The 14,053-nt window shown below is 48.0% G+C and overlaps 1 protein-coding gene across 1 annotated transcript in view; it reads left to right on the forward strand.

Annotated features, from left to right (window-relative positions):
- The window catches only part of LOC126278390 (myristoylated alanine-rich C-kinase substrate-like), a 119,899-nt gene that overhangs the window by 80,445 nt on the left and 25,401 nt on the right, over positions 1-14,053 (forward strand). Inside the window, exon 5 of the mRNA XM_049978488.1 lies at positions 2,322-2,547. Coding sequence (XP_049834445.1) covers positions 2,322-2,547 — 226 coding nt within the window. The remainder of the gene's footprint in view (positions 1-2,321; positions 2,548-14,053) is intronic.

Below are 14,053 nucleotides of genomic sequence, written 5' to 3' on the forward strand. Positions count from 1 at the left end.
TACATACGTTTCGCCTTGCGACGTGGGCTTTCACGTCCGGCGTCTTCGCCAGTTCACGCTTTCGGGCTGAGCGACAAAACTCATTCCTAACGTTTCGTTCCCAACTGCAGGAGACATTTCCCGACGTAAAACGGCTACGGCCACCAGGACTGGACGAGTCTGTCGCATCTACAAGGGACGTACAGGGCCACCCGCACACGTCGCGTGTTGCCGACTGCATGACTGGCATCGTCAGTCTGGATTAAGCCTTTCTGTTGCCGCAAAGTCGACCTCTCTATTTTATCGACCTTCAGTCACCTTTCCTATTAAAATTATAAAGTTGTCTGTGAATATACGTGCATGCGTAATAATGCGATGACCTTGCTAAAACGTTCGTTTCACTCAATTTTCGTGGTTACGATGTCGAAATCGTGTTCTGCTACGGCCGATTTTTCGGTATGTCCCAGACACGACTTTGAAGGTCGCGGAATAAGTCAGGAAACAAACTGTAACTACTTAATATCCAGCGAACCTTGTCAAAAGCTTTCTCTGAATCTACAAAAGTTATAAACGTAGATGACCTTTGTGATGACCTGTAGTCTCTGTACAGCCTCGTGTGTTCATACGTTTCTCTGGAACCGACTTTATCTTCCCTGAGGTCGGCTTCTAACAGTTTCCCATTCTTCTGTAAGTAATTCAAACACGAACAGCTGCTAGCATGACTTTCTTAGAAGTAGATACCTTAGGGGTTGCGAAGCAACTCAAATCGGTTAATACGGGCAAGTCTTCGGGTCCAGATTGTATACCGAGTAGGTTCCTTTCAGATTACGCTGATAAAATAGCTCCCTACGTAGCAATCATATACAACCGCTCGCTCACCGATAGATCTGTACGTATCAATTGGGAAATTACGCAGGTCGCACCAGTCTTCAAGAAGGGTAGTAGGAGTAATCCATCGAACTGCAGACCTATATCATTGACGTCGGTTTGCAGTAGGGTTTTCGAGCATATACTGTTTTCAAACATTATGAACCACCTAGAAGGGAACGATCTATTGACACGTAATCAGCATGGTTTCAGAAAACATCGTTCTTGTGCAACGCAGCTCGCTCATTATTAGCACGAAGTAATGGCCGCTATCGACAAGGGATCTCAAGTTGATTCCGTATTTCTATTTCCGGAAAGCTTTTGACACCGTTCCTCACAACCGACTTTTAATCAAGCTGCGGGCCTATGGGGTATCGTCTCAGTTGTGGGACTGGATTCGTGATTTCCTGTCAGGAAGGTCGCAGTTCGCAATAAATAGCAAATCATCGAGTAAAACTGAAGTGATATCAGGTGTTCCCCAGGGAAGCGTCCTGGGACCTCTGCTCTTCCTGATCTATACAAATGACCTGGGTGACAATCTGAGCAGTTCTCTTAGGTTGTTCACAGACGATACTGTAATTTACCGTCTAGTAAGGTCAACCGAAGACCAATATCAGTTGCAAAGCGATTTAGAAATGATTGCTGTATGATGTGGCAGGTGGCAGTTGACGCTAAATAACGATAAGTGTGAGGTGATCCAATGGATTTCTTTTGGAACTCATGTGGAATTCGATTACTTGATAAATAGTACAATTCTCAAGGCTGTCAATCCAACTAAGTACCTGGGTGTTAAAATTACGGACAACTTCAGTTGAAAAGACCACATAGATAATACTGTGGGGAAGGCGAGCCAAAGGTTGCGTTTCATTGGCAGGGCACTTAGAAGTTGCAACAAATCCACTAAAGAGGCAGCTTACACTACACTCGTTCGTCCTCTGTTAGAATATTGCTGCACGGTGTGGGATCCTTACCAGGTGGGATTGACGGAGGACTTCGAAAGGGTTCAAAAAAGGGCAGCTCGTTTTGTATTATCACGTAATAAGGGAGAGTGTGGTAGATATGATACGCTAGTTGGGATGGAATTCATTAGAGCAAAGACATTTTTCGTCGCGGCGAGATCTATTTACGAAATTTCAGTCACCAACTTTCTCTTCCGAATGCGAAAATATTTTGTTGAGCCCAACCTACATAGGTAGGAATGATCATCAAAATAAAATAAATTAGAGCTGGAACAGAAAGGTTTAGGTGTTCGTTTTTCCAGCGCGCTGTTCGTCAGTGGAATGATGGAGAGATAGTATGATTGTGGTTCGATGAACCCTCTGCCAAGCACTTTCATGTGAATTGTAGAGTAATGATGTAGATGTAATTCTTATCGGTATGTTTCAAGCATGAGTTAGAATTGGCTGGGTAATATTGACACCTGTCAGTACATTCCTTCATTGTAATAGTCTCACCAGCTGAGGACCTCCTTCCAGGCACCAGTGGGCTGGAGCCGAGGAGCCGGCCAGCTGAAACTTCTGGAGAAGGGCGAGAGAGACCTTCAGGGTCTCAGGTGTTTGCAGAGGGCCAGCTGCAGGACAGAACCACGGAGGGTGACCGGGGGCGGCCCTTCCCAGAGGGGTCGGCGCCACTGAAGCAGCAACAGCCGCAGCAGTCAGAGGGGGAGAAACAGCAGCCTCAGTCAGGAGGCTCCAGGAAGAGGTAAAGCGCTCCAGTGCAGCAAGGCAGAGCACTCCACAGACGATGTAGCCATATTGTGGGTTAAGGAAGTGTGTAATCAACCATGCCACACACTGGTTGGGACTTTGCAGTAATTTTCACTTGACGATGTAGTACAATGTCTTTGGAATAGATCTGCTGCTGAAAACTAGTGCCTCAGAATTTCCTATTCTGTTCTGAATAATGATTGACGTATTAATGTCGTGCATATTACTCGGTATATTTCGCTGACGCAACTCGCAACCCTCTTCCCCGCGACCACTCAGAATTGCAGCGTATAACATGGCCGTCTATGACGTAACTATGTCGAAAGCACGAATTCTGAGAGTTCGCCCACGCATGTAGCACCCTCCTCCTTCAGCGTAACAATGCCAGACCACACAAGAGGGCTGCGAAGTCTGCAAAAATCCAACGTCTTGGTTCCCTGTCAAAGATCTACACAGTCCTGACTTGGCTCCATCCGATTTTCATCTGTTCCCAAAACTTTGAGTACATTCGAGGACTTCATTTGATAGTAACGAAGCGGTGCAAGCAGAGGCGAGGTTGTGACTCTGCCGACAGTCGAGTTGTCTACGGTGTCTGTATCAACAAACAGGTTTCTCGTTAGGAGAAACGCGTTCGCCAGCGAGACTGTTAAGAAACAAATGCGTAGATATGAAGAATGATGTAGAATGATGTAGAATGTTAATGAAGTTTGATTTATTTAAAAAGATCCACCTTTCATGTAATAAATTCAAAGGATTTACTTTCCAGCACAGCCCCGTACCAATATTACAAAATTGAAAAATGGAGTGAAGTATTGGTCAATTGATCACCATTAGCAATAGTTACATTCAGGGTTTCAGCATTCTCTCAAATGATAGCTTCTTGCATAATGGACAGCGTGAGGGGGCGGGGTGGGGTCTGCTTCTTCGTTGCAGATCCCTCCATCAACAAAATGATGATCTGCTCACTCCCTTTTATTTCTGTCCTCCCTCTTCGGATATTTGTCCTTCCCAGAAGTCCCCTTGCCAGGTTGTGGCCACAAGTGACACTTTCTTATTAATTAATTAATTAATTAATTAATTTTATTTATTTATTTATTTTTTGCTAGTGCATAACTTAGTTCGTAGTTAATGCAGTCTTCTGTTTACATTTTCGTGAGTCAGTAACTGTGACAGATTTTCATTATCACACCACTATTGTGCAAAAAAGGAAATAAAATCAGTAACTAGATTTCACGCACGCACAACCTGCTGGTTAGTGTTAGGCGACATGAGGTTTGACAGCTGACAAAAATTCATTTAACAATAAAATTCTACCATCACAAATACAAACTACTAAAAATAAAATCTGGTACAAACCCTTAGTTTAAAGTTAGTTCAGGTGACACTAATAACAAATTACGAGAACCTTCTGAATAAATACACTCCTGGAAATGGAAAAAAGAACACATTGACACCGGTGTGTCAGACCCACCATACTTGCTCCGGACACTGCGAGAGGGCTGTACAAGCAATGATCACACGCACGGCACAGCGGACACACCAGGAACCGCGGTGTTGGCCGTCGAATGGCGCTAGCTGCGCAGCATTTGTGCACCGCCGCCGTCAGTGTCAGCCAGTTGGCCGTGGCATACGGAGCTCCATCGCAGTCTTTAACACTGGTAGCATGCCGCGACAGCGTGGACGTGAACCGTATGTGCAGTTGACGGACTTTGAGCGAGGGCGTATAGTGGGCATACGGGAGGCCGGGTGGACGTACCGCCGAATTGCTCAACACGTGGGGCGTGATGTCTCCACAGTACATCGATATTGTCGCCAGTGGTCGGCGGAAGGTGCACGTGCCCGTCGACCTGGGACCGGACCGCAGCGACCCACGGATGCACGCCGAGACCGTAGGATCCTACGCAGTGCCGTAGGGGACCGCACCGCCACTTCCCAGCAAATTAGGGACACTGTTGCTCCTGGGGTATCGGCGAGGACCATTCGCAACCGTCTCCATGAAGCAGGGCTACGGTCCCGCACACCGTTAGGCCGTCTTCCGCTCACGCCCCAACATCGTGCAGCCCGCCTCCAGTGGTGTCGCGACAGGCGTGAATGGAGGGACGAATGGAGACGTGTCGTCTTCAGCGATGAGAGTCGCTTCTGCCTTGGTGCCAATGATGGTCGTATGCGTGTTTGGCGCCGTGCACGTGAGCGCCACAATCAGGACTGCATACGACCGAGGCACACAGGGCCAACACCCGGCATCATGGTGTGGGGAGCGATCTCCTACACTGGCCGTACACCTCTGCTGATTGTCGAGCGGACACTGAATAGTGCACGGTACATCCAAACCGTCATCGAACCCATCGTTCTACCATTCCTAGACCGGCAAGGGAACTTGCTGTTCCAACAGGACAATGCACGTCCGCATGTATCCCGTGCCACCCAACGTGCTCTAGAAGGTGTAAGTCAACTACCCTGGCCAGCAAGATCTCCGGATCTGTCCCCCATTGAGCATGTTTGGGACTGGATGAAGCGTCGTCTCACGCGGTCTGTACGTCCACCACGAACGCTGGTCCAACTGAGGCGCCAGGTGAAAATGGCATGGCAAGCCGTTCCACAGGACTACATCCAGCATCTCTACGTTCGTCTCCATGGGAGAATAGCAGCCTGAATTGCTGCGAAAGGTGGATATACACTGTACTAGTGCCGACATTGTGCATGCTCTATTGCCTGTGTCTATGTGCCTGCGGTTCTGTCAGTGTGATCATGTGATGTATCTGACCCCAGGAATGTGACAATAAAGTTTCCCCTTCCTGGGACAATGAATTCATGGTGTTCTTATTTCAATTTCCTGGAGTGTACATGGCTAGGTGGTAGATGGGGGGTGGGGGGTGGGTGATCTTAAATAAATTGCTGTCAACTGTCAAACATCATAGCGCCTAACTCTAGGCAGCATTGTCTGACTGTAATTACGTGTAGTTCAGTGGAAATTTATAAATAAAATGAACCTGTACTGCTCCAGTAAGGAAAAGGTCTGAGAACAATTCCTATAAATAAACCCTGTTAGTGTTTATTAGAACCATGAATCAAGGGAATGTAGTAATGATAGTTTCAAGTGTCTTTAGCAAATATGAAATGAACAAGTTGCTAGTTGCTTCACTATTTTTAAATGCAGATCCAACCCTGCGTAGGTACTAACGAAATTTACATGCACCCAGTAAGTCAGTGAATAAAAGGTGCGGCTCATGAAACTTCAATGGGGACAGTGGCCTGGAAACATGGTAGTCCTACGCTGGTAAAGTCTCGCGCTATGTGGAGTTTGAACTGAAAGCGGAGACTGGCTGGTGTATTATTGAAGAAAGCTGCTTATAATAGTCAACTGAAGGGTCGTGACGTCATTTACTTCGGCCTTACGCGTCCGCAGTTCTAGTGGCTAGCGTTGCTGCCTCTGGATCACAGGGTCCCAGGTTAGATTCCCACTTGGGTTGGGGATCTTCTTCTGCCTGGCGACAAGATGTTTGTGTTGTCCTCATCATTTCATCATCATTCGTGACAAGGACTAGATTGGACTGTGTAAAAATTGGGACTTAGTACGGGCGCTTATGACCGCGCAGTTGAGCGCCGCACAACCCACATTATCCGAGCTTATTGAGGTTGCGTATTCTGTTCAAATCGCCAGACTATTAACAAACCAGTGATAGAGTGCGACCAGTTGATGTATCCCAAATAATTTGACGAATAAAACCAGTTTTCATTTGAAGCAACTTAAGTCCTGGGTAATAAAAGACGGAGCTGATGCACCATAACACTTTTTGACCACTTCATGAAAATGCCCGAAACAATCCAAACCTTTCCATACCGGTCTTCTTGGCTTATTTCTATCAGATGTGATTAAAGTATTAGTTTAGTTAGTTTTATGGTAATTATCCTCAGTTTTGCTAATACTTTTGGTAGTTATAACACTGTCTTATGCCCTGTGATGTAAGTTTTGTGGGTTAGGAGTTCCCATTAACAACTCAGCGGTCACTGGTCAAAACTTTGACTCTATTCTAGAAAAGCCTTTTCAAGTGATTGATGTATTTCAATCGGAGCACGAAACAAAAAAATGTCTTGGAATAGTCTTATTTAAAATGTGATGTTTTAATCAATGTTAATCAAAAGTTAATGAAAATGCATATATAATTTATTATACACACTGACAAAATCAAATTACCGTTCCATAATCCTGGTTGTTAGTACACCCTGAAAAAACCTACTGTGTGCTGTTCAGAAATTGTATAAGTTTTGCTGCCAGTATATGTCTAAAATTGACATAGTTGATTGTTTAATTCAAGTCGGAGCAGAATAAAACAGAACTGAAAAACTGAAGCTCTATTTGCTATGTGAATGCTGTAAGACATAGCTGACACAAAATAAGAGGTAGCATATTACGCTTCCTTTCATTCCAAAATGTCATTCGGGTTTATCTTCTAGGGTAAAACTCATAAAGCCAAGCTTTAGTTTTTAGTTGAAAAAGTGAAATAAGTTATTTGTGGTTTGGACAGTAGAATGTTTGGCGGAGCGCTGTTTATGGAACTGGGGGTATTGACTGCTGCTTCTCAATATATTTATTCCTCAATGAAATTTGTCATTAAAAATATTTTTCTTCAAACCAACAGCACAGATCAGGGAATACCACAAGGGGGCTCGCAACTCTTATACACGCTTTGCAACCATTGGGCCCCAGCATTCGCAGGATTACTTCCTTTCTGTGCTGCATGCTTGTTCTTACCCTGTTCCTTTCCCCTCTGCTTGTACATCGAATGGCTTTCTTGGTGCTGTCCGTGCTTGGACCTAGCTTATGGCTTCCTCAAATTTACACTTCTCGTGTATTCTAAAACTCCTCGTCAAATGGTCTCAATTGTTGGATTTGACCTACCACCAATTTCCAAATTCATCACAAACGGGGTCGTCCTGGGAAGTGTTCCACAGTTGCGCTTTTCCATTTGTCCGCCTCAGCTGAAAACATACCAATGTAGGCCAATAAGTGACTGGGGTATGGGGATTACTAGCTGACAGCTGAGGCTGCGTGCTGTCCATTGGGAGAGCTCCCATTCGCAGTGGGTGGCACCATGATAAATCAACTGAAAATTAAGCAAATTATCTCGCACTGGAGGCCATATGTCCCCTGTCTCTATGAAAGGGCAGCCCTCTTTCAATACACTGAGATGACCCTAAAATGTTCCCTCCCCTGGCTAGGCCTTGGGAGGAATGTAAGGCTAAGAGGCAAGCAGAGCTGTACTCCCAACAATATTTTGTCTGTACAAGGACTGGTTGTGGTTCCTTCTTGCCAGAAAGCTCTTACTCTTTGTGAAGGACCTGGAGAAGTTTGGGAAGTAACAAGTCTCTAAAATGCAAATTTGGTCAATTTAGATAAAAAATGGCATAATCTGCCGATTCGCAGGCACTGCTGACTTAGGATAAGCTGGGTGACGTACCAGTGACTGCCATCCCCCAGTCTTACACTCTGATAAGCTACACGCCAACTTGTAGCGGCGGGGTGTACACTTTCACATAGGGGGCCAGAGGACTATAGGGTTGTTACCGGTGTCTTCATCTTCACCTTACATGGTGATTCATTACCTGAAAAGGTTAAGGTGGTAGTACAATTATGTGAAAATGTTCCCCTCTGCCCCACCCCCATGTGGTACTTAAAGAGCTTCAGATTTGGGCAAGTCTTTGCAGTGCAACGCTAGCCTCATACATAGATGGTGGATGAGCCGTGCATGTGAATTTTCCATGTGCACCTCCCCCTCTGTGTGAACTATATGGGAAGCAATGTTTCCCTTGCTCACCAGATTCGCCGTTTTCGAGAGAGGAAAAGATATGAGAGAATAAGATTTTGGACAAACTCAATTACCAACAGGCAAAGAAGCAAGAGCGGTTGCACCCAATGTGTCAAATGTCAGGCTATAGCTAAGACATCGCCTACAGTGGGTTTTCAGGGCTGTTCAACCAAGCCCACCCTGTGATAGTTGCTTTGCTTCCTTCTTGCTGCTTGCCCCACACCATCTTTGGGAATTATGCTTCCCAACAGGGACATTCGTTCCCACTTCCAACCTACAGAAAAAGCTCCTTCCTCTGGCTTCTCTCGCCCTTCTTCCTAGGATTCCTCCAGTCTAAAACTGACACCAGCCAGTGGCTAAAGGAGCCACAGGTTGCTGATCACAGGGCTTCACTATTACTGTCTTTACCTGAAACTGATTCAGAGGATCTCTCACAATCATCAAAATCCTCGGAGGAAAGACTAGAAACAGTCCTCAAAGGTGAAGGACATTCCAGTGGCCCCCATGCTACCTGTTCCACACCTGTTCCACACCTGTTCCACACCTGTTCCACACCTGTTCCACACCTGTTCCACACCTGTTCCACACCTGTTCCACACCTGTTCCACACCTGTTCCACACCTGTTCCACACCTGTTCCACACCTGTTCCACACCTGTTCCACACCTGTTCCACACCTGTTCCACACCTGTTCCACACCTGTTCCACACCTGTTCCACACCTGTTCCACACCTGTTCCACACCTGTTCCACACCTGTTCCACACCTGTTGTCGAGGTGCAGATCCCATCAGTTAGAGTCCCTTGTTTGCATATCACACTTGATCCTAGAACCTGTGTATATTGCAGCCATAACCCCTCAACTAGTGGCAGTAGGTGATAAGACATAACCTGCTCCCTTGGTCCCCTACAGATTTATTAATCCCCAGTGGAATTGTAGCAGTTTCTCCCACCACCTGGCTAATCTGACATCTAAGCACATTATCTGTCCTCCTTCAGGACACTTCATTCCCAGCAACGCAGACCCCCAACCCTTCTTGGATATCATGGGTATTATGAGAATAGTGCTGCCTATGATGGTTTCCGCACCCCCCCCCCCCCCTCCCCTGTGGGCCTGGCCTAAGAGTAGGCCCGAGGTATCCCTGCCTACCATAAGAGGCGACAAAAACGAGTCTCACATGTTTCGGCCTTTGCGATCGTCCCCTGTCCAGTTTTACCTCCATTTTCCAAACTTTCCCGAAGAGTGAGGCTACTGGGGAAGGGCACCTTACATGCTGCATTGTGTCCACCATGCACTGAGACCTCTCGCTCATTCATTGACATGGATTTGCACTTCCACTCATTCTCCAGCTGTTTGGTGAGGTCACCCTCCAGGATGCGTTTTCTTCCATCCACTGTGCAGTATCGCTTTCTGCACTGACGATTATAATGGACCTGTTTCCTTGGTTGCACCTGATATCCACCATGGTAACCAGTCCACAGTGGTGGAGCCGTCATGTACCCTGTTGTTTTTAGCCTCGTGAACGCACAGGAATCACTCTGTAGATGACTGCGCCATTAACTCCCCATGTATGCCAAGCAGTAAGTGCCGGTCACCCTGTAGTGTTGGGACTCGTGGCAATGGCCATCCTCCTAGGTGGCCTTAGCTGCAGCTGAGTGGCGCCCATGGGGAGCGCCCCTGGTCAGTGGGTAGCATCATGGTGGATGATGCCCGATGAAGTGTACCACGTCATAATTTGCTGGTGAGTACACACCAGCAGTCTCTAATCGTTCAGTCTCAGTACAATGCAAGGACGTGCAACCCTAAATCATTCCCCTCCCAGGCTAAGGATGGCAGCAAACCTTACTCGTCCCAGTACCTCATGTATGAGAGCTGAGGAGGACTCCTTTGTCTCAATGAAACCTCAGTATTTTGTAGAGCATTTAGAGGACAATTTTGGTGAGGTTGAGGGCTGGTCCAAAATACGGTAAGGTTCAGTCTTGATAAATACGGCATCCTCTGCCCAGCCACAGGCATTACTCGCTGGGTATGTTCCCATTACCATCACGCTCATAAGAGCTTCATTATGGTCCAGGTATTAAATTCCAAAGCGACCTTCTTTTGCAGTCTGCCGACTAGCTGTGCGTCAATTTAGAACGAAGAGGTGTTCATATCGTCCAGCTCGTCGATAGGGGACCAAGAGATAATCAGGTTGCTACCAATGTCTTCATCTTGGCCTTAGAGGGTGACATGTGACACAAGAACATAAAGGTGGTGGTCTACTGCTGTGATATCAAGCCATACATCCCTCTGGAAGTTTGACCATATGTCTTCCTGCTGTACTTTGTCACTGTGGATGGGCGGGATTTTACAGCAAGAAAGGAAAATCATGGAACTAAAAGACCCTCGACCGACTGACCTACACAGAGGCTAAGGGGAAGATTGAGCGCCTCCATCCTGTAGCTATAACCACCTCTTACACTGCCTCTATGAGAACAGTTTTCGCCCCCATCAGTTCCTCATATTCCTGTTTGAGCTGAAAGACTACACCTGCCCCCTTGATGGTGGGGTCACTTCCCTCCCTGTTTCTCCCACCCCACTCTACCCCACCTACCTTAGGAGCACTGTCTCCCTAACCATCTGGGACACAAGCCCAATTTCTCAATCCGATAAGTGTAAGTCCTCAGCTCTTCTCACTAGGAAGGGGTCCTTTGGGTCACTCCCTTCCCAGGTTTCGGCTAGTGGGAAAGATGACACCCACCACTGGCTGAAGAGCACAAAAGCAGCTAGTCACAGTGCTTCATGATCATCCTCAGTCCCTGAGACTGAATCAGTGAAGCCTTTCCAGCTAGAGAAACCAAATGAGCAGCGAGAGAAACCTGATAAGATGATCTCTAAGACCAAGGGAATTTCGGTGACATCCCACCACCACTACCTACAAGCTCTGCATCTGAGGATGGGGGTGGAGATTCTGGTGTCTGCTGAGGACATAGATCTCTCCAGACCCTCAGACACAATGGATGTAGATTGCTCAGGAAATAAGTTGGTGGCGACATGTGACCTGGCTATGTAAACTGGCTCATTGAATGTTCCATGCCTTCCCAGCCCTACGATCACATCATCCTCCAGTGGAATTGCGGCGGTTTTTCCACTACCTGTCAGAGCTACAGCAATTGTTAAGCTGTACACCTGCTTTCTGTGTTGCCCTCCAGAAAACCTGGTTCCCGGCAATGCACCCCCCCCCCCCCCAGACCTTCGTGGCTACAGGGGATATTAAAAAGCCGGTAGTGTATATACTAGTGTCAGGTGGAGTCTCTCTGTCCTGAACTCAGTATGTACTGGACCTGTGCACCTTTCAACCCCCTCCACCTCCTCACCCCATCCAAGGTCTATGCCTCCGCCTCCCAAATCCCTCCCTTCCAATTCCTCCTCCCTGCGCCCTCTGCCCCAGGGGCCACCCTTTCTCCTCCTCCCCCTCCGCCGCCTGAGAAGCGATCCTCTTCTCAGGCGTCCATCGAGGAAACGTTCCGGAGGTCCTTCAGAGGTCCGGCGTTCCAAAATGGACCCTGCGCATGGGGACCTCCTTCGGATCCAGCCCATCATCCCCATGCCTCATAGGACTTCCAAGATGGCCTCCACGAAGTTCTCTTTATCCCCCTCTCCACCCCGGCGCGTTTCGTCTGACGCTCCATCCGTGAGTCGCTGCCCCCAGCCGTCCTCAGTTTCGCCGGGACGCTCTGCTGCCAGGTGCTCAGCTGGCCTGTCGTCGGCAAATGCTGCTGACCCTCCTACACAACCCAGGAATGCGGCCGCAGCTGGCGACGACTCGATGGAACAGGATCCGCCTCCCGCCGGTTGTAGCATTGTTCCCTCGAAACCTGGCCCTCCGCGGCCGTCGAGGTGACCAGCCCTTCACTCGTTTCGTTCACCGTTTCTTCTGACTAGCGATGGCCTTGTTACATTGGAACATAAAAGGTATTCGATCTAATCGGGAGGAATTACAACTGCTCCTCCGCCTGCACTGTCCACTCGTCCTTGGTCTCCAGGAAACCAAGTTGCGCCCAACTGACCGTATTGCTTTTACCCACTATACCTCGGAGCGGTCTGACCTCACCCCTGTGGACCGTATTCCAGCTTAGGTGGGGTGATGTTGCTCGTTCGGGACGATGTCTATTACCATCCCATCCCACTGAACACCCCACTCCAAGCAATAGCTGTCTGTATTACTGTTTCTGCCTTTACTTTTTCTGTTTGTACTGTCTACACTCCATCGTCATCCGCAGTTAGTCGGGCTGACATGATGCACCTGACTGTTCAGCTTGCTCCGCAGTTTTTATTGTTGGGCGGCTTCAATGCCCAAAATCCCCTTTGGGGCTCTCCTGCGCTCCTGTCAGAGAGGCTCCCTCTTGGCGGATGTCTTCAACCAGCTCAATCTTGTCTGCCTCAATACTGGCGCCCCAACTTTCCTCTCGGACTCTACTCATATCTACTCCCACTTGAACCTCTCGATCTGTTCTACCACTCTTGCCCATCGGTTCGAGTGGTATGTCCTTTCTGACACCTATTCGAGTGACCATTTCCCCTGTGTCGTTCGTCTCCTGCACTCCACCCCATCCACACGTCCTTAGAGCTGGAACATACCGAAAGCTGACAGTGGACTTTACTCCTCCCTGGCGACCTTTCCGGACCACGATTTTCTCAGTTTTGACAGTCAGGTCGAATACCTCACGGCTGTTATCAATGCTGCCGAACGTTCCATTCCTCGTACTACCTCTTTTTCACGTCGCGTTTCCGTCCCCTGGTGGAATGAGGCTTGTAGAGACGCTATCCATGCTCGACGACGTGCTTTACGCACCTTTCGCCGCCATCCTACGTTGGCAAATTGTATTGGATATAAACAACTCCAAGCGCAATGCCATAGAGTCATCAAAGAAAGCAAAAAAGCTTGTTGAGCCTCTTTCACCAGTTCCTTTAACAGTTTTACTCCCTCTTCTGTCGTCTGGGGTGGCCTGCACTGGCTGTCGGGCATTAAAGCCCACTCCTCGGTACCTGGCCTGACTTCAAGTAATGAGGTACTTGTTGTTCTGTGGATGTCTCCAAAGCCTTCGGCCGCTTTTTCGCGGAGGTTTCAAGATACGCCCATTACCACCCTGCCTTCCTTCCCAGGAAAGAGGCAGAAGAGGCTCTGCGACCTTCCTTCCACTCGCTGAATCTGGAAAATTATAATGCCCCTTTACTATGCGGGAACTCGAACGTGCATTTGCACTGTCCCGGTCCTCTGTTCCAGGGCTAGATGCCATTCACGTTCAGATGCTGACACAGCTTTCTCCAGCAGGCCAAAGCTTTCTTCTTCGTACCTACAATCGCGTCTGGACCGAAGGTAAAGTCCCCATGCGTTGGCGTGACGCCGTCGTTGTTCCTATACCCAAACCCGGGAAGGATAGACACCTTCCTTCTAGTTACCGCCCCATTTCTATTACAATCTGTGTCTGTAAGGTGATGGAGTGCATGGTTAACACTTCGTTAGTTTGGATTCTTGAATCTCGACGGCTACTTACCAATGTTCAATGCGACTTTCGTCGCCGCCGCTCCGCTGTTGACCACCTTGTCGACATTCATCATGACCAACTTTTTGCGAAAGCGCAAAATGGTAGCTGTGTTCTTCGATTTGGAGAAGGCTTATGATACCTGTTGGAGAGGAGGTATCCTTCGCACTA

Source organism: Schistocerca gregaria, chromosome 6, assembly GCF_023897955.1.
Source record: "Schistocerca gregaria isolate iqSchGreg1 chromosome 6, iqSchGreg1.2, whole genome shotgun sequence".
Taxonomy (NCBI): Eukaryota; Metazoa; Arthropoda; class Insecta; order Orthoptera; family Acrididae; genus Schistocerca; species Schistocerca gregaria.